Genomic DNA, 27,842 nt, shown 5'->3' on the forward strand with positions numbered 1-27,842 from the left:
TATGGCCCACACTTGATTTACCTGCATTGTGGAATTCTGACCTTTTTATCAGCTTGAAATGTTGTGAAGGTGGTTTTTGAAATGTTATTGTTGAGTTTTACTGTGTACTGTATTGTACTTTATGGGATTGTGTGCTGCAACCCGCTAGGGGTCCTGATAGATGTAGAGCAGGCTATTATAAACAAAACAAATTTATGTTCAGTACCATAAACAGTGGCACATATAACTAGAGAAATAATTTATATGGAGACAGAACACCATAGACCATTAAAAGGACCACATTCACAAAACGGCCTTTTTCAATAATTTATTTCAAATGTATAATTTGTTTTAAGCATTTGGAGCAATGAACCTGAAAAGTATGTTGCAATGATAAGTTATGGAGCTTAAAGGGGGGAAATATAGCTATTCAATAAAGCCATGGAACTGCATAATAATCTATTTCTGTCATCTCTTTGGATGCTTCAGACCACAAGCTTATACAAATTTACTTAGATGTAAGGCCCACTGAACTTAATGACACTTATTTTTCAGTACACAAGTCTTAAGATTGCACTGCAAGACTTGCCCCTGCCCCCCCAAAACTCCAGCAAGCAAAATTATTAATGCCAAAAAGGATAGAACATGATAGATGCAAATATGCTTCAAAACTTAGTTTTTAAAAAGTTCTGAAAATACATAAAATACAAAATATGCTACAAAATATTTCCAATATATTCATTAATAGCTTCAAAAGGTAAACACTGTCAATGAATAAATAGTTTTATAATAATACCATTAGCTTACTAGCAAACTTAAACCCCCAAAATCACCAATACAGCATTTATATTGTCTATACACCCATCCCTTTGAACCACCTACCATTAGGAGGTAAATGCAGTTTTGCTGAAGAAGCAAACGGTTGTTGCTACATGAAACAGAAGTACCAAGTCTATCAGCTAGAGTAATCTTGGATTTAGGACTGCTTAAATCTCTATAGTATTGAAATATGTCTCATTCACAGGATTTTGTCAAATCTGGGCTACACTATTAATACCTGGTATTATGTCCTATTGGTTTACCTGGTAATATGTCCTATTGAACTCAGTGGAACTTACTTCTGAATAAGCATGCATAGGACTGCATTGTTAGTGTGAGTTACTGTATTCTGAATTATATTTCTGAGAAATGTACAAACTAGACAGTCCTGCAAAATGTATCTTATTTTAGCTGCTATAGATGCATTTTAAATTTAGAGCAATCAGAACTCTGACCAGTTTTGTCTGCTTGGATGCAAAGCACGACATCAGTTCTGTATATTGCATCACACTAGGGTAACCTATGTTCAAACCTCCTTGTCTATGAAGTTTACTGAGGTGACTTTGAGCCAGTCATCATCCTTCAATGTAACCTAACTTGCAGAGATGTGATGATAAAAGATAGGGGAAGAAGCATGTGTGCTGTCTTGAGTAATTGGATATACATGTAAGAAATGAATAAATAAAATCTAAATACAAATAGCATTCTGACCATAGCATTTCTTGAGTCTTCATGTTGTAAAGAAGAATTCTCTTGCCATGTCAGAGGAGGTTTGTGTAAAATAAAAAGACAATGATAAAACCATGAGCAAGAGAAGACCCCCCAAAGATTTTATTCATAGTGCAGGCAAGCACTATAAATGTACCATAAAATTCAGTTTATACAATGTTCTGTGTTTCACTTTGGCTGCAGCCTTTGGTTTCAAGAGAGCTGTGTCTACCAAAATACATTGCAATCACAGCCATAAAGCTGTGAATATAATCTTCTTGACACTAATCACCTCAAGTTAATGCTCTCCCGATCCTATCCTATATCTTGTATAGGTACCCAATGTAACTTCAAAAATGCATTGTGCTTTTGTTTCTACTGCCAATAAAAGTTTAATCTTCTGCAAACTGCATGGATGATGATTTCGTTATATCAAATCTTCAAAGAGTTCACAAGTATTTATCTTATTTTCTTCATACAATAAAAATCGTTCCATCATCTTTTTCTTTTTATCATTGATTTTTATTTCTTTCACCCCTGCTGAAAGAAAGCACAAACAAGCAATGTAATTTAGTGACATTACAAATAATGTATACATTCACTAATTACTGAGGTAAAAGCTATTTTGAATAAACTATAGAATGTTGATTTTCTTTAAGTTAACATGAAGGAATTGCTGAAAAGTTGCTTATACTTAGGAGGGGCTAACCTGTAGCCCTCCAGATGTTGTTTACAGCCTCTTGTCCATTACTAATTTCAGGCACTTTTTCAGACCCTCACCTCTTGGATCTAATGTAAAGGAGAGAGAGCTGGATGTCATCGGCATACTCATGACGCCATTGCCCAATCCCTGAATGATCTATCCCAGGGATTTTATGCTATACAGCAGGAGAGACTACTGCTAAGGAATCCATTTCCCTCCAAGAGTTGATCCATTTTTTAAAAAAATCTGAGGGCCACTACAAAATCGAAACTATTGCAGAATAAGCGAAGTATGATGAGAACATGAAACCCATCTACCACATCCTACATGATACCAAAATGGTGTTAATTACCTGTCACATAATTTAGCTCCAACAGTCCAGGTCACAGTATAATTCTGAAGTTGCCTATTTTTGTTTTAATAGAACTTGCTGCCTCATGTGCTTGGAACTATCATACAACCCTTGCATGATACCACTTCTCTTACTCTTTCAAATCCTTCCTATAAACCCACTTTTCCCATAAAGCCTGACACAACTATCTAGTTCCCAAGCCTTAATGAAATACTGTAAGCCTAAGGATCTGAAACAGCTGCATATTCCTTCCCTGTTTACCCTTCATCCACTTCTCTCACCTTTCTCTTGTCTGCCCTGTGGCCAATTTTAGACTGTGAGGGTTTCAGGGCAGGGATCATCTTGCCATGCAAACCGATGAAATAATATTTGTATTGCTGTTATTATATACTTCATAAATTTTCCTAATTTTCCTCAAAGAATATTTAAAAGTTACCTTGTTACCTTGTGAAGAACAGGCAGCACCAGAGCTTTCCGTAGTTGTATTTGATGGAGTCGTTTTATTTAAAGAACCAGTTATTTCTAGTGGCTCCTTATTAGAGTCCATATTTTTTGTTGAGACGACACTGCTATATTCTGAATCATTTGCCAGAGGCTTTGTGGGAGAAACATTTTCTAGATATTGAGAGTTGTTGCTCGGTGGCTGGCAGGCAGCAGCAGCATCTGTAGGGTCCCACGAAAAGTTACTTGATTCATCTGACTCGCAAGGGACCCGTAATATCTGCCCAGAGTATGTTTCAGGAGACATGGCGCTCATCAAAGGTGGCAACAAATCTCCACAGTTCAAAGACCCGGGATTCGCTTCATTTGAGAAACCAAAATGAAGGGGGCTGGCTGACTCATCGTTTTCTTCTGGAGTATTCATGGAGAGTCCATGGTATCTGCTCCACTCAGGCATTTTCTGACACTGTATTTGATGATCTGCCATTTCGATTATTTCATGCACCTGTTTTTTTAACAGCAACGTTAAAACAGCTCATTCAGATTTTCCTTACTAAAAGAATGCAACTGCTTCCGTCAACACTTAGGGACACACACTCTTAAGTAAACAGGAAGGGGAAGTAAGTACTGTACTAAGAAAATGAAAGGGGTGGGACTTTGCCTGCTGGCTCCACCCATGACACTGCCTGTCCTGCTGGCCTCATTGCCAGCGTACATCCACTGTATAGTAAGGGATGCCCACCAACACACAGGAGCCCCATTTGTGTGAAATGCCTCCAATTGCATGTGTGTAGGTGACCCTTTGCAGATGTCCAGACAAACACAAAGATCAGAGGCGTAGGAGCAGAAGGTCAGAAGTGAGGCCAAGGGGTTGAAATCTCAACCCGCTCCATGTGTGATCCCTCATCCCCACCCCCACCCATTCATGAAGAGGGATATGGTTTACAGTGGTACCTCGGGTTACATACGCTTCAGGTTACAGACTCCACTAACCCAGAAATAGTATCTTGGGTTAAGAACTTTGCTTCAGGATGAGAACAGAAATCGCGCGGCGGCAGCGGGAGGCCCCATTAGCTAAAGTGGTACCTCAGGTTAAGAACAGTTTCAGGTTAAGAACGGACCTCCGGAACGAATTAAGTACTTAACCCGAGGTACCACTGTATAGACATATTATGAGGACTGGCATTCTAGCAACAAGTTTGGAGTGTTATGCTGTCACCTCATCACCAGCAAGACAGCCTGTATCTACTGCTGTGAGGGTGATGGCCCCCTGCCCTACATCTGTTGGCCTCAATCCTTTATAAATGTAAGGTATGCCCAACATATGGAAAAAAACAGGGACAATCTTACATCCACCTTTTCTAGAATGATCTAAGTCACTGTTTGCGTAGCACCATGGTGCTTACTGTGGTAAATGCATAAAAAGTGAAGAAAAGGTCTGTGTTTGCAGACTCTGGTTTCCCTTCTGATCAAATAAATCTTTAGTGTTTTATCTGTTGCCGTGTTTCTTGGCTTTATCGCAACGGATATTTTCATTATTCTATAAGCCGTCTCATGAATCTTTTTATTAAGAAGCAGGGTATAAACAAACAAATGTCCCTTAAGTCTGGGGATATATATCTTCCTGTCACTCTTTGCAGCTAAGACCAGTGTGTATACTCGTGGCGTCCAATAAATCAAGAATCTGTTCTCTGTGCTGATTTTGCACAAACTAGCTCCCCTACCCCAAATAATAGCCAGATGCCGGACAATAGCAGAGACACAGACCTGCACTACTCGGCTGCAAAGCTATAAGAATGCAGGGCAAAGCTTTGCTCTTGTAGCAGGAAGTGGAAAAAGAAGTACACTTACCTCTGCCATGTTAGCATTTTTTTTCCGCAGGCAAACACAGGAAGCAGTGGCCAACCAAACAGTAGTCATTTCTGGTAAGTCACCTGCATGCTTGTCTTGATATTTGCGACATATTTCTGTGGCAGCACGTCTTTCAAAGGTTTTCTCCTTAGAACTGGATAGTTCCTTTGCCACCTGGATTTCATCAAGGAAGACGTCTTTCTATGGAAGAAAATGAGAAGAAGAAATGCAGTGTGCTCAGCTCCTTTTGTATGAGAACAATATTAAGCTGCCTGGCTCATTCAGACAACTGCCTCAAAATTACACTATGAAGAACAGTGTTCATATTTAATTTTCATCTAATTAAGGGAAGTCATACAAAAAATAAATGGCAACGTCATGAGAACTGAAAAACTACTATGGATTAGTTCCAGCGACATAGGATTGCTCTCTAAGGGTTTGTCCACACTTTCGCTTGTCCTGTGCCTAGAAAGCATGGGTCCAAGAAGTTTTCTGTTTGCCCCATCGCTTGCCTGGGGAAAACCCACTCTTTAGCACTGAATCAGAGCAAACATCAATCTGCAGAAAAGCTGATTAATGTGTGCTATGATTCAGCAGTAAATATCAGGTTTTCCCAGGGAAAGTGGCAGAACAAGCAGAAGTTTGGATGAGTCCTATGTGTGTTTTCCTGGGGAGGGGTTTCCAAACTGATTCTCCCCCCCCCCCCAGTTCAAGTACGTTTGATTATTGCGGGAAACAAACTCTTAAAATGTTTATGCAGGGCCGTCTTACCCATTAGGGTTAGTGGCGGCCTGCATCATGGTGCCCACCCATCAGGGCACCCAGCAGTGGGAGTCCGGGACTGACCGGGAACGGCTACGAGGGAATGCTGGGTGGCGGCGGCTCTTCCTATGGCTAGCCACGCTCTCTCGCTTCCTGCCTGGGAGAGGAGGCAGCGTGCAAAGCTACATAGCGCCCATCTCCCTCCTGTCTGCCCCCTACAGTAGCGGTACTGCTGAAGAAGCCTGCCTGGCAAGTGAGCCTTGAGCTGCCCAGCGCAGGGGGCAAGGAGGACGGGGAGGCGGAAGGGCACCAAGAACATCACCCCCACCCTTTCCGTCGAGGAAAAAGGTAGCGGAGGGATTCATTGAGATTTGGGGCATGGGAGGGGAAAGCTGGGGGGGGGGCGCACGACCATTAGGACTCAGTTCAGAGGTAAGGATAGACTCAAGAGCATGCTCTCCATGCGGTAAGTGGTTAAAAACAAACAAACACCAACAAAAAGTCCTTTAGATTTAGCAGGGCTTACTCTCAGGTAAGTGCAGTTAGGGCTGCAGCCTTTGTGACCCAAGTTTTGGGTCCTTTTTAGGTTCAGGATGTCACCGTTTTACACCCGCCCCCCACAATATCTGAAAACATCAGCTTTGTACTTAAGCCCAAATTGGCCGGGAATTTCATTCTCTGTGTCTTTATCAATTTATTTAAAGAACAACAAACTGGTGATTGCTTTAACTTTTTGATATGTGGTGATTTGAATCATGAGGATGAATTAGAAGAACTGCTGAGTTTTGAATGAGTCTTGCTTTGGAATTGAGGACTTCATTAGATTTTCTTCTGCTTTTTCATTTCATTTTGTTCTAAGGGCTTGTTAGAGATAATGTGTAGGCATGGTGTCAGCTCCCTTAAAAAAAAGGTCAACAACTCAGGGGAACCTTTCCTACAACTTTGGGGTCCCCCCCTTAAAAAAAGTTGACAACTCTGGGAAACGGGGGGGCGGAGGGATCTTTGCAACACAGCGCCGGATATGCTTAAGACGGCCCTGTATTTATGCAGCATGTAAATATATATATATATTTGTTTACTTTGCTAAGTATATGTATACTTGAAAAAACATGTTCAATCAGATCCAGTTCAGCATTCAGCTGTCTATGGGTTGTAAAGGCAGTACTAGGATTTTGGATGTGGTGGTCCCATCGCTAGCAGTAGGTGTGTGGTGGGGGGTACTGGGTTGTTGTTTTTATTTCGATTATATATTTTGATTTTGTTCTGTGAAACCGCCCTGAGACCTCTGGGTACAGGACGGTATATAAGTTAAATAAATAATAAATAATTTTAAAAAGAGAAGATCTGGCATATACTGCAGAACTGATCTGCATGGGAAAACATATTTCGGCATAAGGATTGTATTCTTTGGACCATGTTGAAGATCTTCTATCGGGAATGATCCTGCTTCAAGCACCAACACACACACACACACACACACACACACACTTAACTTACCAGGTAAAAAGGATGCCTTCCTTCATCCATTGCCTTCATGCCAGTCAGTATCTCTCCTAAAACCTTGAAAACATTGTTTTTATAATTACATACTTTCCCTTTTTAGAATGGATTATTCCTTAAGATCAGTATTCATTCTCTGTGCTCAGACGAGATGTCCATTAACCAAACAGTCATTGCAAGCAATTACTATATTCAGGGATGTGTATATTGCACAACTTCTGAACTGAAGTAAACAAATAAATTCAGTGTTCAGAGAAATTGAAATCTGTGGATAAAGGATGCCAATTTTCAGGTGGATGTTTAATATTGCCTAATGTATTCTTCTGACAGTCGGAGCCACTAAGAACACTGAAATCCTACCTCTGAAACATTGGCAAGTCTTACTTAGCCCTTTTCCTGACCTCACCAAGCATTGCCTCCAGCACTTTTAGTCTGTTTTCACAACCATTCACACCAATTGAAGGTGTTCACATGACTCAGGCCCCAAATACTTGTGCTCATAGCTAAGAACACTTTCCTATTGGATGTCTTAAGTTATAAAATTGGTTAATTTGCATTTAAAATGCATGCGACTGATGGCTGCTGAGACCTCAGGTCTAGAATTCATGCAATAATGAATCAATGGGTCACTAGATCAATTAAATTTGGACTTGTGGGTTGCCATACCAAAAAGGTTGCAAACCACTGGTGTTGGTTACACCACTCAGTGTAAGTATTCCAATTAGTCTGGCTCAGCATTATCTACTCTGACTCACAGCTTCCATCCTACCTCTCAGGCAGAGCTCTTTACTAATAATAATAATAATTTTTTATTTATATCCCGCACTCCCCAGCCGAAGCCGGGCTCAGGGCAGCTAACAACAATAAAATAATACAACATTCTAAAATCATTTCATTATAAAATTAATTCAAATCAAATTAATGGCAACCATTGGGCTAGAATTCTGTGAAGATGGCCAAAGGAGGGAGTCAGGCTGTGCCCTGGCCAAAGGCCTGGTGGAACAGCTCTGTCTTGCAGGCCCTGCGGAAAGATGTCAAGTCCCACAGGGCCCTAGTCTCTTGTGACAGAGCGTTCCACCAGATTGGAGCCACAGCCGAAAAAACACTGGCTCTGGTTGAGGCCAGCCTAACTTCTCTGTAGCCTGGGACCTCCAAGATGTTTTTGTTTGAAGACTGTAAGTTCCTCTGTGGGGCATACCAGGAGAGGCGGTCCCATAGGTACGAGGGTCCTAGGCCCGTATAGGGCTTTAAAGGTTAAAACCAGCACCTTAAACCTGATCCTGTACTCCACCGGGAGCCAGTGCAGCTGGTATAGCACCTCGCAGCGAGGACCCCATAAGGTCCACCTGGAGTTTCTGGGTCAGTCTCAAGGGCAGCCCCACATAGAGCGAGTTACAATAATCCAGTCTGGAGGTGACCGTCATGTGGATCACAGTGGCTAGGTCAGGGCGAGAGCCATCAGCCAAAAAATTTTTCACTAGCGATGTCTAGAATAGAATCTGGCTTTTTGCCTGCAAAGAGTGTGTCCTATCACTGGTCTAAGACCTATAATTTTCCAAACCCAGAGTCTGATTTTAAAATAAACTGACACTATGCTAACTCATTTGGAGAAAGCAATATAAGAAATTTACTTCCATGAAAACTTGCCAAACTCTTGAGGTGAGGATCATATATAGCATTGCACACAACAGGTGGGCAACTTACTATTCCACAACCAAATATGTCCACTTTTTCCGTTAGCTGCCCGTGCCTGACAAAATCCTCTGGGAAATAAGCGAGAGAAGCTTGCAAGACTTTGGTTTTCATCACAGAGCGCTCAGATTTTTTCTCTGCAGGCTGCAACCTGAGACCAGAATGTCCAAGTTGTGGTGCAAAGTTTTCATCCAATAAGACATTGGAACTGTGCGAGCAAGATAAGAAGTGCAAGTAAAACATCAGTTACAACATTGGTTTTCAACTAGAGCCACAGCAATACCTATGTTGGGATACAGAAACAGCACTACAAATATCTAGTAAGACAATAAAGAAATGCCCCCCACTCACTAGAATGCTTGGACTAAATTTGGGTCTCCATCTTGCATGCGGTCACCAGTATGGCATCCACAAGACTTAACATCTATACATATAATTGCCTTGGAAGACTGTGTTTGGAAATTATTTTTTAAAGTTTTAATAAAGTTTATAAAATAAAATAAAATCGAAGTGTAATGCAATATTTGCCTTGAGTAAAGCATATAAATGAAACTTAATAAACAAGCAAACATGGGTCTCAGCTCTGAAGACTACTGAGCTACAAGAAATAGTAGTAATCCACATCTGAACGTGATAATGTAGCCTGGGATAATGCAAACTAATTTAAGTATCCTTTTAATTAATAAGAGTGTCCTGACAAAGTGCTAATACTGCACCTATTTTCCTATTAATTGTAGGGCAAATAATAAAAAGGTAAAGGACCCCTGACAGTTAAGTCCAGTCGCAGACGACTCTGGGGTTGCGGCGCTCATCTCACTCTATAGGCCAAGGGAGCTGGCGTTTGTCCACAGACTGTTTTTCCAGGTCATGTGGCCAGCATGACTAAGCCGCTTCTGGTGCAATGGAACACCGAAACCAGAGCAGCACACGGAAACGCCGTTTACCTTCCTGCTGGAGCGGTACCTATTTATTTATTTGTACTAGTATGCTTTTGAACTGCTAGGTTGGCAGGAGCTGAGACCAAACAATGGGAGCTCACCCCATTGCGGGGATTCGAACCGCCAGCCTTCTGATCGGCAAGCCTAAGAGGCTCAGTGGTTTAGACTACAGTGCCACCCGCGTTGCTAGGGCAAATAATATATCACTCCAAACAGAAGATTTTTGCAAAACCTGTATCCTAAGAAAATGTGAATCTAGTTGAACATTTGTAGCAATAATTGGTGGGCAGAAGAAATGAATGTTACTCTTCTGGCAACCACTAATCCTTCCCTGTATAAGTGTCCTATAGTCCTTGCCCCCTGAGCAGGGCTTACTTTTGACTGGGATGGAAATGGGCTAAAACCAGCAAGGGTTTAATCAGCCAGTGGCAAAGGATTCCTCCCACTTCCACGCTGCCTGCTGATTCTGCCTTGCAAAAGGCACTCTCAGCCAGCCAAATGAGGGAAACATGTACTTTTCATTTACAATAAATATACTACTTGGTGATATATCTGTTCTAATTCTGATTTCCAGTCCTAGCAAAAGAAAGAAGTATTTCAAAGAATTAGAAAACAGAAAGTTCCAGTAAGTGAACAAAGATATCTAATCCTATCACAAACACATTTCAAGCTTATTGCTCTTCAATACAGCTGAATTATAACTGTAGGACAAAGCAAGAGACGTTGTAGGCATGTCCATCATTGCACAAATAGTTTGCAATTATATATACTTATCTATCCGAAAACCAATAATGAACTGAAATGGAACCAATTTCTATTCTTGCCTTGCAACAAAATCTTTAACCAATTGAAAATGTTCACCAGCTTATTGAAATATATATTTTGATGGCATAAAGAAGAGAACGGTGTTTTAAAGTCAGCTCCTCACCTTTTCACATTTCCATGAATAATTCCTAAGTGATGCAAGTGCCGAACAGCTTGAACAAGGCCCAAAGAAATTTTGATGCGTTTTTCCCATGTTAATGGTTCAGAAGCACCCTGCAACAGAAGGGTAGAGATTTTGTGACCATCAACACACCTTTCTCTGCTGGCCCAAATTTTCTGATAGGTGGACAATTAAATCTCATGCTAGTTTAACGCAGGAATCAAACAATTCACAGGACTGGAGGGAATAGTTTCTCTCTTTTAAAATACAGACATAGACTTGTCTGGTTGTTGGTTCATTAGGGGAATAAGTCCAAAGGTAACAGCAGTACAATACCTAATAAAAGTCATTACACTACTGTTACTTTCGGATTGATTATCTGAGCAGAACAGATTTCGAACTCCAATACTGCACAGATTCCGTAACTGGGCATCAAGAGAACTATGCTGAGCACATCCTAGGATTGGCCAGTCCTTATGGTATTCCCCCCTCTTTAATCAGTAGATTCCATGTTACATCCTGCTTTTTTAACCTCACCCACCCCCAGTTTTCAAAAAATGTTGGCTCAGGTGGGGGCTGCTACTCTTCACAAGTCCAAAGAACTAGTCATACACTTCTTTAGTTCCTTAAACCACAAGCAGAAGCTGGCAGACAAATCCTGCCCTGACTCACCTTGTGGCAGTAAAAAATTTCCCTACGTGAAAGTATGTGCAACCTTTTCAATACCTGACGCAGGCAAATGTTTGAACTTGTTTCTGCCCCTACACCACCAATTACTCAGTGACCTTTGGGAAAGGCCCGTAGTCTAGCAGCAGAGCATCTGCTTTACACGCCGAAGGTCCCAAGTTCAATCCCCAACATCTCTAGGTGGGGCTGGGAATGTCCCCTACCTGAAACCCTGGACAGCTGCTGCCAGTCCATGTGGACAACACTGAGCTAGATGGACCAATGCCAAGAGATGCCTACAAATCAGACACTGAAAGCACACAGCTACACACACAAAAGAATCCTGGGAACTGCAGTTTACTCCCTCACCAAATTATAATTCCTCGAACCCTTAACAAACTACAGTTCCCAGGATGCTTTGGGGGGGGGGAGAAAAAATGTGCTTTAAATGTATGGTATGTATGCAGACTATGTGTTACAAAAAGAATGTGGGTCAGCATGTCTACTTAGTTTAATATCATTCATTGATTCAATAGTCCCACTCCATCTCAAAAGATCTGAGCAATATATATATACGCATATAATTACATTTAAAGGAAACTTAATTTAAAGTCCTAAAAATAAAGACCTACATTGGCTCCCAGTACGTTTCTGAGCAGAATTCAAAGTGTTGGTGCTGACCTTTAAAGCCCTAAACGGCCTCGGCCCAGTATACCTGAAGAAGCGTCTCCACCCCCATCGTTCAGCCCGGACACTGAGGTCCAGCTTCAAGGGCCTTCTGACCTCACTGCAAAAAGTGAGGTCACAGGGAACCAGGTAGAGGGCCTTCTCGGTAGTGGCACCCACCCTGTGGAACGCCCTCCTATCAGATGTCAAGGAAATAAACAACTGACTTTTAGAAGACATCTGAAGGCAGCCCTCTTTAGGGAAGTTTTTAATCTTTGATGTTTTATCGTGTTTTTAATATTCTGTTGGGAGCTGCCTAGAGTGGCTGTGAAAATGTAGCCAGATAATTAATAAATAAATAAATAAAAAATAAAAAATTATTTTATTGCTGAAAAGGAGACAATCCAACCTCCTTTGGCTAGCAGCTGGGGCTATGGTGTTCTTGTTCTTGCCTTCATCTCTATAGCTACAGTGATTGGCAACTGACTGGCCACTGCAGCTGTCTTCTTTCTAAAAGGAACAGGGAAGCAGCTGTTTGTAAAATGGTGAGAGTCAGAATAAATGGCCAGTGACTGTGGCCAAAGTGCCTTTCCTCTCATCTGTGCAGCCAGGGCAACATTAGCATCATACAGGATAGCCATATGGTGCCCTTCAGTTGCTGAAATCCGCAACTCCTATCAGCCTCAGTCGGCAAGACCAGCTGCCGGGGATCATGGGAGTTGTTGTCCAGCCATATCTGGCGGGCACCATGTTGGCTATTCCTGGTATAGTACATTAGAGTATGTCAGCTTTTAACACAGTATTTTTGTAGAACTGTGACACAGCATGCAAACTGGTTGCTTACCTGACACTGTAGTCTGTCCATCAACGATCCATTAGGCATGTAAGGGTATATCAGGCAGTGAAATCCACTTTCTACAGTAAAGCCTAACAACCGCAGAACGTTAGGATGGCAACTCCTAAAGGGTATTTGAACAGATATGTGAGAAAACGTAATGTACCACAATTTAAGATGCCTACTTAAGAACATAAGAAGAGCCCTGCTGGACCTGAGCAAAACAGCACTCTCTGAACCTGCGATGCTCATCAACTGTCATTCAGAGGCCTACTGCAACAGTGGAGGTAAGTGATGGGGGTAGATTTCCTGTTCTGCCTCAGGCGGCAAAATGGGTTGTGCCAGCCCTGATCTTCACAGTTCGGTATGCAATCCTTTCGGTCAGTAGAGAGTACTAAGTCTTGGATGTTTCAGATGTTTCTCTCGCTCTACACGCTGCCATGTGAGATTAGAACGGAAATATGCCTCAGGTTTATGCACCCCCCCCCCCCAATTCATCACTACTGCTTCCTGCACGTGAAGTAAACTAGCCAGTCAAGGGCTTCTGCTCCAAATACTGAAATGACTTTCGAAGTCTAAAAATATGTGTATGTCAACAACCCTTCTGACATGCTTATATTTGCATTACAACTTCACTGCTATGTCAAAACTGAACTGAAGTGTTTTAGGCAGCACAGGGACTTATTTTTACATACAGGCCATAGTGAAGCTCCATCAAACTATGCATACAAACACACATACCTACTTAACACTTTTCTACTGCATGCTACAGAAGAACCACAAAATTATTTCTTATGGTTACTAAGAGCTGGTATCTGTATTGAATCTGAAATTATTTTACATATGAAGTGTGCATGAGGAGGCAGGCAGACAGATATGGGATTTTAAAAACTGTCTTTATTGTTAACATTTTACTGTGAGATCACTTGGAGGTATTTCATGGGAAGTGATTCATAAATGGAATCAAATAAACAGTTGCACCTCAGTGTATTTGTTAGGGGTGTGCATCAGTTTGTGTACCCTGAATTATAGGGACAATCTGGATGAGTCGGAGAAGGGTCTCATGCTTTCGAGCTGCATCTTGCTAGATCAGGGATTCCTTGAGCTATTGGCTGTTCAAAAAATGCACATCTGTTCCCCTTCCAAGCAGACTGGGAAAGTGCCCAGAGCTTGAGTGCAGTGGACATCAAGGGGAAAATATTTGATTCTGACAGACAAGTCTAGCTTTTAATCGCAATTAATTATTTTCAAAGATTTTACAACTAGCAAAGGCACATCAATGAATATTCAAAGACTGCGTAACAGCCTGGAATGTGTGCATTTGAGTTACAAAGGAGAGAAACACCAAAACAGCCTCCACTTATTTACCATTCTCTGTCATGTAATGGTAAATTTTCCACACACACACATCCTGCAGGGGCTAAAAGATCCAATGCCTCCTAGAGCTTCTTAAAAAAAGAAGAAGGCTCATTTGCATAATTCAAAAACAAAGTAAATTGAAGCCATTAGAGCAGACACCATCAAGTTTTGTGTAGCTACATACCGGAAGCAGATCTGTACCTCTGTACGGAATAGTTTTTGTGTCTGATTTTGCTGTGAAGCATAAAAAGAGAATACATTTATTTCTTGCCCCAATAGTCAACTCAGTTTAAATGACGAATATATGTATATATTCTAATAAACCATATATCCATTGTCCACTATCTTAAGCAGATAATTAAGATTCAGTAGCACTAATCTGAGTCTAATATTAAAATGTTGAGTTGAGAATGGAGGTGATGCAGTTGGTATTTTGACTTTGATATCTTTTAATTTAATCAGTATACCAACCCCTTAGAAATCTCCTCCTTTGTGCATAATAATAATAATTTATTTATACCCCGCCCATCTGGCTGCGTTCTCCCAGCCACTCCGGGCAGCTCCCAACAGAATATTAATAATAATAAAAAAGTGATAACACATCAAACATTATAAACTTCCCTAAACAGGGCTACCTTCAGATGTCTTCTAAAAGTCAGATAGTTGCTTATTTCCTTGACATCTGATGGGAGGATATTCCACAGGGCGGGCGCCACTACCGAGAAGGCCCTCTGCCTGGGTCCCTGTAGCTTCCCCCATGCCCTACAAATGTCATACAATCCATACAGGGGATATCCAACTAAGTGCTATGAGCCCTATGAAGGTGTCATAGATCAGAGCTGGAGGATGAGTGGGAGGAACTCGAAGAAGAAGAAGAAGAAGAAGAAGAAGAAGAAGAAGAAGAAGAAGAAGAAGAAGAAGAGTTTGGATTTGATATTCCGCTTTATCACTACCCGAAGGAGTCTCAAAGCAGCTAACATTCTCCCTTCCCTTCCTCCCCCACAACAAACACTCTGTGAGGTGAGTGGGGCTGAGAGACTTCAGAGAAGTGTGACTGGCCCAAGGTCACCCAGCAGCTGCATGTGGAGGAGCGGAGACGCGAACCCGGTTCCCCAGATTACGAGTCTGCCGCTCTTAACCACTACACCACACTGGTTGGTGCTGGAGAGTCTTGGGGAATGTCCCAATGTGTTCCAGGTCATTATTTCCAAACCTCAATAGGTGTCTGATCCAGAGGGAAGGGGGACCCAGTGTCCTCGGGCACAGAGAGGAAGACCCCAGGGAAGGATCAGACAGTTAGCAGAGGAGCATCCCATCCCTCCAGATACACCCATTTCACTGCCTTCTGCTGAGCCTTTGCCACCTCCTTCTGCCAATCAGGTGTGTGTCCTGTTCCCTGCCCCAATATCTCAGGACTCCAGCTGCTTGCTGTGCTAACAGTTGTGCCCACCCCACGTATCGAAAAGATAGTGTGCGGAGGGGAGCATGTCGCTTGCTGGATTGTCACCTTAGCATGTACTTAGCTATGCATTTAGCCTCACATGTACTTGCTTGCACTTCTAACCTGTCAGACTGGTTAAGGCCTGGACACTAAGCCATCCTCTCTGTATGGTTATCATTGGGTTTAATTACACTGTACTTACTTTTCTTTCCATAGGATTTTCCAATTCTGTGCTTGTGGGGCTTCCACCAAATCAACAGAGGTCTTAAGAGGGGGAGTTTCAAGAATCCACTGGAAGAATTCAGTGGCAAACCTACTTATAACCAGCTTTTCTAATTTTTGTTGAATTTATGGCTTAAATGAAGAAAGTCACCTACCTCTTTTAGTCTTTTAACCACGTATAAATTGTTGTCCCGGCAACCTTTGTAGGCAATGGCAAACATGCCTTCACTAATTCGGTTTTCCTCACTGAAGCCACTGGTGACAGCTTCCACTTCTTCTGGAGCCCACAAAAGGCTTGCAGTGAGGAGATTAGGAATAGCTTCCTGTTGAGGGATGGGAGAACTGCCAGGCTAGAGATTTCAGAGAGAGAGAAGACATAGCAGGGTTACTCCACTTTTACCATGAAGGGGATGTCACACCCGTCAAACAACAGATCCATTGCTACTTGACCCTGAAGGTATATGAAACAGCATTTTTATGGGCAAATAGCACCTGCGGAGGGAGGGTGAATTTCAATGGAAAATCACTGCTCTGCTCTGATCCACTTCAAGAGGACATTGAATCAAGGGGCCACGTGGCTTCTTTTCTTTTAAGCAACTGTGGCTAGTTTAGTCATGCTTTTAAAAAGGAGTGAATAATATAACATGTAGTTTGGTCCTTGCTTATTCCTGACAAGTTACAAAAACATGTAAAATATTGGACACAATTTTTTAAAAAACAATTTATTTATATGTATAAATCTGCACCCAAACCAACAAGTTCAAAATCAAACAAGAACAAGGATTTTTGACTGAAAATTAGGAAGAACTTGGGTGCAAGCTGTTTTGATAGCAGAACTTTCAGCGGGGTCAGCTGGATGATATTTAAGGTTCCCTTCTAAATCTATGAATCTAACGTTTACCTTGACACTCGGCAATACTGGTGGATTTGAACGTAAAGAATGTGGAAGGTCCATAGAAGTTGGAGGTGGGGATAGAGGAAACAAATGTGCCTCTGGTTTTAGAACAGGATCTGAAAGTGACAAAAATAGGTACTTTAAGAACAGGCTATTTGTGCAACCTCGAGGGCCCCACAAGAAATAGATTTGTTTTGTTTTGAACATCTGTGTCTGCTGAAAAAAAATCACAGGGTTAGAAGTCCTCCAGCATTTCACACCAGTTGTTCCAACAAAAGAACACGTTATCATCTTCTCTGCCTCTACATGTTTGCTTGGAAGTAATGTCCACAGAGTGAAATGGAACATTCTCCGCTATCCATGTGGTTACATATCATCTGACCATTTTGTAGCTTTTCAGACATATTGGTTAACGGGGAAACCTTAAGGCACTAATTTGAAGTACAGTATTACAAACCACTTCATGGTTGCTTAGCTGTAGCGTTTATTTTTACTTTATTTTTTAAAAAAATGTGTTCAGATTAAGATGGCAAAGATCACTACAGTCATACCTTGGAAGTCGAAAGAAATCCATTCCAGAAGTCCGCTTGACTTCCAAAACGTTCGAAAACCAAAGTGCGGCTTCTGATTGGCTGCAGGAAGTTCCTGCAGCCAATCGGAAGCCACAGAAGCCCCATTGGAAATTTGGCTTCCAAAAATAGTTCACAGTCACTTTGCAACTTTGTAACAGTCACTTTGCAACGTTTGGGAGGCCAAACATTTGGAACTAAGCTGTTTGACTTCCAAAGGACAACTGTATTACTATTATTTCTACAATTAATCCAGAATGCAGCAGCTAGACTGGTGACTGGGAGTGGCCGCCGAGGCCATATAACACTGTTCCTGAGAGACTTGCATTGGCTCCCAGTACGTTTCTGAGCACAATTCAAAGTGTGGTGCTGACCTTTAAAGCCCTAAACAGCCTCGGTCCTGTTTACCTGTGGAGCATCTCCACCCCCATCATTCAGCCTGGACACTGAGGTCCAGCTCCGAGGGCCTTTTGGAGGTTCCCTCACTGATCACCATTGTATGACATTTGTAAGGAATGGGGGAAGTTACAGGGAATCAGGTAGAGGGCCTTCTCAGTAAAGGTGCCTGCCCTGTAGAATGCCCTCCCATCAGATGTCAAGGAAATAAGCAACTTACTTTTAAAAGACATCTGAAGGCAGCCTTGTTTAGGGAAGTTTTTAATGTTTAATGCTGTACTGTATTGTGTTTTTAATATTCAGTTGGAAGCCACCCAGAGTGGCTGGGGAAACCGGGCCAGATGAGTGGGGTATAAATCAATTAATTATTATTATTATTATTAATTTTTATTATTATATAAAATTTATATACTGATTGACTATAAAAAAACACAAAGTGGTTTACAAAAAAAGATATAGTCAATTACGAATGGCATAAAGCTGTTTAGAGCATTGTCCAGGCAAAAGTAAATTAAACACAGGGATGGGAAAACCTGTGATGCTCTACATGTTGTCGGACTACAAGTCCTGTCAGCCCAAACCATTGATGCTGCTGATGAGAGATGGAGTCCAATAACATCTGGAGGGCCACCTGCTCCCCACCGCTGGTTTAAATGGCTAAGTCTCCCCATAACTCACGAAAAGGTAAGGGCCTATTATTTTCCCAACGAGCACCCAAATATTTATTTCAGAAATTTTAAATATGCACGTGTCATTTATTTGATGAATCATACAATAATTTTGCCATTTAAACTCAGGTACTATGTGTAAGATGCAATGATCCTCCTTTGATGGAGGGAGAGGTTAGGTGCTACTATATTCAGGGATCTTGTACCTTCAACAGTCACATAGAAAAAAGAACTTTTGAGCCTTTCTCAGCTCTGCACCATCTGCTGAAATTCTCTTTTACACAACTATTAAATGACCAGGCTCAGTACTGCATCTGTAGAATTATTGCAGCACAGATAACTTTCTCACTTCTTCCAGCAAAATCAAAGGTTAAGTAAATAGTCAGCTGCCGAGAATACTCAGAACTTTCTTGAAACTTTAGGGCATGACACATTTGGGAATTAAGTCATTGCACGCATGTGGTTAACACCAGTTGAGAACCACTTCCTTGTACAACTTCACCAAAGTCTGAAAAAAAAAATTGTTTTGTTTTCATCCCTGCCTGTATTGTACCTGAATTTGGCAGTGCTGACATTTCTGTCTCACCTGCTGTGGCCTTATTTTTGTTCCCAGGTGGATGCAGTGATGCATTTTCCTGTTGAGGGGTCTCTAAAGGAGTCCTTGCAGAATCAGTAGGTAACGAAAGTGAGTTCCCTGTGAAAGCAGTATCAAAACACACGCGAAGTGAATATACCACACAGAGTTAAAGTAGCAGGATATGGATCAGACTTACATAGAGAAATGGAAATGTGACTCAGGCTGTGTTTGCGTTTTCAGTTCCTGTGCACTTGTACATTTCCAGTGCTGTTTCTAATCCGTGTTCAAAAAGTCATCGAAAATGCATATGCATCCTGTACTTCCTTTTTATTTTATAAAATACTACTGTATAATGAGTTTTTTCTCAAACCAGCTTGGAGTCCTTAAGTCAGGCTTCCTCAAGCTCGGCCCTCCAGATGTTTTGGGGCTACAATTCCCATGATCCCTGACCACTGGTCCTGCTAGCTAGGGATCATGGGAATTGTAGGCCAAAACATCTGGAGGGCTGAGGTTGAGGAAGCCTGCTAAGTGGTTCCTACACATGGGGCGGCAGGGAAACACACAGAACTTGAGCTTTAAAGCGGTAATGTGAACACACCCTCAGGTGGGGTTCTCCACTCAACCCAGAAATAGTACCTCGGGTTAAGAACTTTGCTTCAGGATGAGAACAGAAATCGTGCTCTGGCGGCACAGCGGCAGCGGGAGGCCCCATTAGCTAAAGTGGTGCTTCAGGTTAAGAAAAGTTTCAGGTTAAGAACAGACCTCCAGAACAAATTAAGTTCTTGACCCAAGGTACCACTGTACATCCTTGATGGGGGGGGGTAATCTTTCCAGCAACAAAATGCTGTAATTTAAATGCAGATTCTTTTTAAGCACAACTGCTATTTTGGGAAAGACATTTGGATTCCCTGCAACGAACAGCAGCAGCAGCACATTTACTGCACAACAAACCATCTCATAAGGTGTTTTATGGCTGTGTCTAATGCTTTTATTGTTCTTTGCCAACTTTTAAATTATCTTTGTATTGTAGGTTATTGTTTCTCCAATTTGTCTGGGCTTTATTTTTAATGCAAGTTTCTTAGAAAAGCAGAGAAGAAGTAATTTACATCGATTTTTTTTATTATTTTTTTTGAGGGGAGAAACAGCTTGAAGATTCATTCGTTCCTCCTTCCCTCCCCGCAGCAACCAAAGACCACGCTGGAAGAAAACTGGTCACCTGCCCTTCTGAGCATACTTTGGAAATTCCAGAATTACATCATAAAATCAACAACTTGAAAAAATACTGCATGTCAGGAGAGAGGGAGAGAGTAAGAGAGAGAATGAGCAACAGAATGAGAATGAGAGAAAGAGAGGGAATGAGGGGAAATCACCATATATTGAATTCACTTAAATCCAGTAGAGATTTCTGACACTATCCTCAAGGCAAGGAAGCAATAAAAAGAGTCAAGCATAATTATCTATGATATGACAACGATCCAATGCACCTTGAAATCTTACACCTGTACCAATTAGTTAATGTTTGCTTTGGATGACTAAGTGTAATCCTATACATCAGAGGTAGGAAACCTTTCCCAAGCTGAGGGCTGCTTTCCCTTCTGGACAACCTGGCAGGGGCTACATTCCAGTAGTGGTCAGGGCCTGAGGTAAGAAGCTTATGTATGTATATTTGATCAAATTAACATAGGTGTTGGGGTCGTTTTGATGTTGAGGGTCCACACTGGTAATTTTATTACCACTAATAGGAGGAAGGGCATAACTATTTATTCTTACACACACATACAGTGGTACCTCGGGTTACATACGCTTCAGGTTACAGACGCTTCATGTTACAGACTCCGCTAACCCAAAAATTGTACCTCGGGTTAAGAACTTTGCTTCAGGATGAGAACAGAAATTGTGCTCCGGCGGCATGGCGGCAGCAGGAGGCCCCATTAGCTAAAGTGGTGCTCCGGAACGAAATAAGTTCTTAACCCAAGGTACCACTGTATAGCCTTGTACAACCTAGTTCCCTCCAAATGTTTTGGACCATAACTCCCAGAATCCTTGACCACTAATCATGCTGGCTGGCACATCTGGAGGACACCAGGTTGGAGAGGCTGATATAAAGGTGAACACACACACAGGTATTGCTTGTGCAATGTTTATGCAATCTCTCCCCCGCCCAAGCAGTCAAGATCTCACTCATTCAGCCTTTCTTCCCATCAGTATCACACTGGTTGGCCTAGGCATAAAGATTTTCCAACTGCTAACAGGAAGAAGAAGGCATTGTTATGAGTATGTGGGCGACAGACCTTTTAACCCCTGAATCCCCAGCAAACGTTCAAATATAAGCCAGGCTGCCTTACTGATGAAGTAATTGCCTAGCGAGATGGCCATTAACAAAGAGAAGGCTGATGAGCCATTAAGAAACGCATTAGCAAAACTAAGACTATGTGCCAGCCAGCAAACAGGTGGAGCAGAACACAATGCCAGTTTCTAGGAGGGAGTTTCAGGATTGCATTTGGGGATGATGTAAACTGAAGAGGGGGGGAGTTGCACTTTGCAAGCGGTGGCAGGCTGGAGAAAGGAGGATTCAGAGCTCAATGTAGGTTGACAGTTTGAATCCAAGGCTGCAGCTATGGGAGAAACCAAACCTGCTTGGAATGCAATGCTTTGAACCCCTCCATTGTAGACTCAGGTTGTAAATACAGTGGTACCTCAGGTTAAGTACTTAATTCGTTCCGGAGGTCTGTTCTTAACCTGAAACTGTTCTTAACTTGAAGCACCACTTTAGCTAATGGGGCCTCCTGCTGCCGCCAGAGCCCGATTTCTGTTCTTATCCTGAAGCCAAGTTCTTAACCCGAGGTACTATTTCTGGGTTAGCGGAGTCTGTAACCTGAAGCATATGTAACCTGAAGCGTATGTAACCCAAGGTACCACTGTATGTGTAAGTCTCTGCTGTGCCTCATTGTCCAAAAGGAAACTCAGACCTTGGTGGGTAAAGAGCGCCTGAAACTCCCTGGAATCCCACACTGCTATGGAGATTGGGGGTGGCATGTAACAGTATAGTATGCTGGTTTTGCCGCTTTCAAAAAAATCACGCATGAGCTCTGCTTTTCCTCCCTAGAAGTTTGCAGAGGTCCATAGCGGAGGTGCCTATGTTGAGTCAGTGGTGTAGCTAGCCGCTTGGGCCCCCGGGACAGGGGTGTGCCCGGCATGCCCCCCCCCCCAGCTATGCCTCTGTTGACTTGCACTGTAAGTCTCACAGAGATAGGGATGGGGCAGGATCACACACAGACCAAGGGCATTGGCAAAGCCTTACTTGGCCAAGCTGCTTACACAATTGTTTTTTTGACTGAAGACTCAAGGAGACAGGAAAACAATCAAGAAAGAGAAATGTGAAATGAAGATCATAAACTGCAATTCTCATTAGAATTTACTTTTAATATATAATTTGTTATTTCGGATAAACACTGCCGAGCTTTTGTTTGCAGGATTGTGGTTTTATTATGAGTGATATTGATACGTGTTTATCACTGGTAGGGAGGGTTTAAGTTTTGTCTCAGTTTTATAGTTAGGAAAGATTCTCTGCTTTTCTCCTTTTTACTATGTTAACACAATGTGTGTCTGCTATGTTTAGGGAACCTTCACAAATTCATCTAAATTTTTTTTATACTAGGTCCTGCTGCTGCCAAATTGCAGCGCCAGGAACGAATGGCAATCTCTCAAATTGTGAGGTTTGGAGTTGAGGGGCGTATCATGAACCGCTTATTTGTTCAGAGCATAATGAATTAGCTGTAAGGTATCAAAATGAATGTTTAACCAGTTTACATACTTTTACATACAGCCGGGAACGATTTTGTATGGGAATTCCATTCCTGGCCCCTGCGTGCATCAGTGGAGAATGCATAAGCCCACCTTGCCCCCATTCTGCCCTGTTATAGTCAATTTAAAAATATTTTGAATATAATAATAATTTATAATAATTTATTATTTATACCCTACCCATCTGGCTGGGTTTCCCCAGCCACTCTGGGCAGCTCCCAACCTAAAATTAAAAACACAATGCAACATTAAACATTAAAAACTTCCCTAAACAGGGCTGCCTTCAGATGTCTTTTAAAAGTAAGATAGTTGCTTATTGACTTGGCATCTGATGGGAGTGCATTACACAGGGCGTTCCTCATCATATAATGAAAAATAATGATTGCTGTTATATATGTAGGTGTGAGGAGGCCAGTTCCTTGCTTGATAACACAGTAAACATAGGTAATTAAAAATGAATATTTATTGCAAAAACAAGCAGATAGCTCTGGATAGCTCTGGACGAAACCGCTGACATTATCACTCAAGATGACCCTTCTGAAGGCTCCTTCCGGTTCCTACAGAATATATTGAACCGTCGCCCCTTACGTCTCTTGTTTTGCTCACTGTTGAGTAGCCCTCCCATTCAACGACTTTTAGGAGAGATTGGATCAGCTCCAACCTCTTCCAGTTCTGACAGACTGCATTCATCTCTGTTCACGCCTGTTTGAGCTTCCTGAGCGCTTTGGCTGTGTTCTAGCCTGCTCTAAGTCATTGCCTTGGCAACTGGCATTCCAAGGTCCAGGAGAGTCTGCGCTGACCACTGTTCAGCCTGCGTCAATTCTAACCCTCTCTGTTCTGCAGCCGGCTGTAAAGTTCCACTAGGAGCTGGCTCATTCCTGACACCAGGCATTGTAGGCCAAAGCCAGATTGTATGCATGACATTGCAGACCTCTTGGGTCATGCATGAACCTGCCTACACTTCAATTGCCATGGACACTATACTTTACAACATAAGCAAAAATGCGTACATCACTCTTTGCCGTTATTGTTGATGCTTTTTTAAAAAAACGGGACAATATTTTAATAAACTGGACTTTAACAGTATCTCTCTTGAAGCCAGAGGTTTAAGACTACTGAGGCACTTGCAATCATAAAAGATAATGAGGATCAGTACAACCCTGTGTTTGCTTTCAACATTTTCCTAATTAAGGTAAACATCAGGAGCACAAGGACTCAGCTGAACTGAGTTGATTCAATCCTTTCAGCTGGATCCAAATAAATTTCCCTTGAGGAAAGCAAAGAGGAACAGCAAATATAATTCTTTGGCCGGTGTCTCTGATATTTTTGCAGAGGCCAGCTAGTCCCTCTGCTAAGGCTTTCTTTGTGTGCCCCAAGCAAACACAACAACACTTGTGCAGCTATTGACATCTTTAATGAAGTGCTGCATTCCTTGTAGTGAACTTTAAAAAATCTGGAGAAGAAAGAAGTCCCATGCTGCTAAAGGAATATGAAACCTCATTGAATAGATCCTCTCCACTATATGCCAAAAATGTTTAGAAATATAGATGCACGTAAAAAGCAGGAAAAGCAGGTTATTTTTCTCAAAGAGGTAAACTGGCATGCTTTATACGCTAGGATTACTCAGAAACACTGTTCACATTTTCTAGGAGTGAATCAGTGTGAATTGCAACACATAATGGAATTCTTTTCTGTGCATCAGGGACGAGTGCGCACAGAGAGCAATTTGATTTGGAAAAGTAACTGGAACAATTAAATTTTCAGCGTGGGCTGTCACATCACTGCAATGGTCATACTGGTTGGCCTGTTTAAGGCCTGGGCAATAACGAGTTTCCATTTTTTTAAACGTCAGTTTAAAACTAAAAATAGTTGCAATTTAAATATGCAATCTCATTTGCACCCTGGCACCTCAGAGTTAGCATGAACAATGAAGCTACTGTTAATGAAGCTTCTTATTTTGTACTCCTAGGTGGATTCCGCAAAAACAGTGGATCAAGACTGGCAGTGGGAAACCCAGTATGGCCCACTAAGCCATTTTCATCAAACCACAATACTTGTTCCACACCCAACATCCAATGAGTTCCAGACTGCTTTGCCAAGGGATACTTGCTGTCACCTGGCACAGGCTGTGCTACAGAATTCCCCTTGGGGAATTCCAAAATGCAGCCTATCCCAGAAAACAGCAGAGCTGCAAGGGGAGCTTGAAGTCAGTGCCTATTAACTGATCGGTGGTAACTTCAAGCACCACTTGACTGGACTTGGATTCTCCTTCCTAGCATGGCTTGCTAGAGTGGGTCACCTGACACCCTAATGACATTAGGTGGCTGATAGGTAGATGAGCCCCACTCACCCACCAAAACAGGCAGCCGAGGGTGGGGGATTCCAGAACCGGCTCAATGGAACCCTAAGTACAACTAGCCCAAATCCTATTTGTGCCTGCTCAGAGGTAAGCCCAACTAAGTTCAACTGAACTCACTCCCAGGGAAATGCATACAGGTCTACAGTGTTATTCTGGATGTAACCCAGAATCCAATCCCAACAGTGTGGTCAAATGTTCTAGAAAATACCACATACCACAAAACAGCAAATACGTCCTGGGGCATACTCTAGTAGCATATTGCATATTGTGTGCATGTTTTTGTTCAATGGGCATGTGCTGGGTGCATGTCTGTTGTGCTAACTGGCTCCCACTGTGGGTTGGGTGTTATAGACAGCCCTGTCCCTGACTGATGGAATTTGGCGGTGTATCTAGAGATGAGGAGGGCATACCCAGCATTGTTAAGCCATTTTGCATTTTCTTGTTGGGTGTTTTTCCTTTCTGCACTTGGTCTCAGCAAATACAGGATAGGGCAGCCATTCCACTGGTATAATAGCAATGTATCTCCCTGCCCTCAAAGGTGGATCTATGGGAGTGTGACTGGTTCGGTCGCACTGGGTGCTGAGCTTCTGGGGCACCACAACTGTGAAGTCCCATGGAAGGTGGGGGGGGGGGGAGAGCCAGATTTCAGCATCACACAGGGTGCCACTGAAATCTGAAACTGCCCTCCCCCTATAATCGATGTACGTATAAGATTTTTCTGTCAGCCTGATGATACTCTTTTTTCCTTCTTTCACCACCAGAAAGCAATGCTCTGCTGGCATGCTGCAAGTAAACTAATTGGGGGATTCTAGATTTTGCAACGAAGAACAGCAGCATAATAGGCAAGTTATGAGTCACCACCATCCATTCTTCCTCTAGCTGCTAGTGTCTCAAACTAGCATTGAAGGCACACTGCCATATTGTCTAATCATGTTTTGCAACAATTTTGAACCCAGTGGATGACAGACTTTTTTAATGAAAAGAGTGAAAACATCCCAGCATGTTTCGTGTCTAATTTTTGAAATTTATCACTATGGGCATTTCTACATGAACGCAATATTCTCCTAGTACAGTGTGTGTGTGTGTGTGTGTGTGTATAAAAGTTTACAGGAAATTTAAATCAGATGTACCCAATTTGCATCACTTTCAATGGCCACATTCACATTACTGTATTTTTCATTCAAAAAAGGACAGTACGGAGGAATTCATTTAGCCTATGATGAGCCCAAATGAAAATGGTGTTAACAGAAAATGAGTTAAAGCAAAAGCTGGTCTAAAATATTATTTTATTTTCTGTGGCTAGCATGGCAATGCAGCCCTCTTCTTTCCCCTTTCAAAGAAGGGCTACTTCCCCTTCTTAACCAATGTGCAGGTGTGAAAGCAGTGAAGGGGGGATGTATATCAGTAAACCATATTTCTATGTACAAAAAAAATATGTGTTCAGCATTCACTGAAATACAGATACTTTAATTGTGAAGGGGCCGCACACACCTCTGTGTGTGTGGCAGGGGGAGTTCCACAACGTAAGGTTTCCACAGAGAGGGCTCATAGTCTGACTCTGGCTTAGCTTCACAGGAATTGTGGTTAGTTTAAAATCACATTTGGAAGTGTACACTCTCCTCTGGTGTACAAAAGAGGAGTGCGGAGGGAGGCAGCCTGAAGCTTTTTGCGGTTCATGCTCATAATGGAAAATCACAGTTCCTGTTACATCTGAACCCAACCCTGGTGTCTATACAGACATACTTAGAAACAATGGTTCTTGTACCCTGGGTATTTTTTCCTGCTTTTCCATACTATAAAGAGCCCAGGGGAGCCAACAGCAAAAAAACAAATTACAATATAATGAAAACAAACGTATCAACAAACAGAAAAAAAGAACAGATAAAGAACAGCAACCAACTTAACTAAAACTGCCAACCAACAACAGGGGAAATCAATCAACCTGACAAACCAAAGGTCGGCCTAAAGAAAACAATATTTATCATCAGGTAAGAGGGGCTATAAAAGGCCATGCTAGAAAGGTATAAATAATAAACAAAATGCAATACAGCAAAAAACATTGCAGTGTATCCTCAATCCCCAACAGAACTGTTACTGTTCAGGATTCGAGGCAGCTACATATTCTTCAAGGATACCATACAAACTACAATCTGCCCAACTCATTTTCCGCTTCCAAGCCTTCCATCTTGCTTTTCCAACTAAAACGTAACATTCCACAGACCACTGAGCATGCTCAGTCTTCACAGGGCTGGGGGGTTTTTTTGGAGTGCATGCCCCATTTTGGATTTTTTTTTTTTAATGTTTCATACTTTGGCATATCATGAGCTTTACATAAGCATACAAACATCTTCCACTTGTTTCTCAGTCACCTGGTTTTAGCTCCAAACCTTCGACACATAACCTCCCAAGTTTGCTATTAGAGAGAAGCAGTGAAACCCCTAACAAATATTGCTTGGATTTTTATTTCTGGCAACTAGCATTCAGAAGCATTACTGTCTCCAACCATCAAGGCTAGTAGCCTTTGACAGCCATCTCCTCCATTCATTTTTCTAATCTTCTAAAGCCATCTAGGTAGGTGGCCATCACTGCGCCATAGGGGAACAAGTTCAAAAGTTTAACTATACAGTGGTACCTCGGGTTAAGTACTTAATTTGTTCTGGAGGTCCGTTCTTAACCTGAAACTGTTCTTAACCTGAAGCACCACTTTAGCTAATG

The 27,842-nt window shown here is 42.0% G+C and overlaps 1 protein-coding gene and 1 long non-coding RNA gene across 14 annotated transcripts in view; one reads left to right on the forward strand and one right to left on the reverse strand.

Moving 5' to 3' along the window:
* Positions 1-292: 292 nt before the first annotated feature.
* Positions 293-27,842, reverse strand: part of IRAK2 (interleukin 1 receptor associated kinase 2) — a 35,226-nt gene continuing 7,676 nt past the window's right edge. Inside the window, exons 3-14 of one of the 13 annotated variants that reach the window (XR_014560504.1) lie at positions 18,974-19,081; positions 16,761-16,870; positions 16,015-16,209; positions 14,381-14,430; positions 12,847-12,961; positions 10,674-10,783; positions 8,820-9,015; positions 7,113-7,175; positions 4,854-5,054; positions 3,006-3,507; positions 2,342-2,902; positions 293-2,140 (exon numbers count right to left, since the gene is read on the reverse strand). Coding sequence is in view for 10 of the 13 variants with exons in the window: in XM_083723772.1 (XP_083579898.1) it covers positions 1,934-2,046; positions 3,006-3,507; positions 4,854-5,054; positions 7,113-7,175; positions 8,820-9,015; positions 10,674-10,783; positions 12,847-12,961; positions 14,381-14,430; positions 16,015-16,209; positions 16,761-16,870; positions 18,974-19,081 (1,763 nt within the window). In the remaining 3 variants the exon portion in view is untranslated. Of the gene's footprint in view, positions 2,296-2,341; positions 2,903-2,997; positions 3,508-4,853; positions 5,055-7,112; positions 7,176-8,819; positions 9,016-10,673; positions 10,784-12,846; positions 12,962-14,380; positions 14,431-16,014; positions 16,210-16,760; positions 16,871-18,973; positions 19,082-27,842 lie in introns of all 13 variants that reach the window. The other 12 variants (XR_014560505.1, XM_083723777.1, XM_083723778.1 and 9 more) reach the window with 12 other exon arrangements.
* On the forward strand, positions 19,075-27,416 carry LOC310838214. The gene is made up of 3 exons (XR_014560813.1): positions 19,075-19,447; positions 19,481-20,607; positions 22,623-27,416. It is a non-coding gene; the product is annotated as an uncharacterized lncRNA (long non-coding RNA).

This window comes from Podarcis gaigeae, assembly GCF_964106915.1.
Source record: "Podarcis gaigeae genome assembly, chromosome: 2".
Classification (NCBI taxonomy): Eukaryota; Metazoa; Chordata; class Lepidosauria; order Squamata; family Lacertidae; genus Podarcis; species Podarcis gaigeae.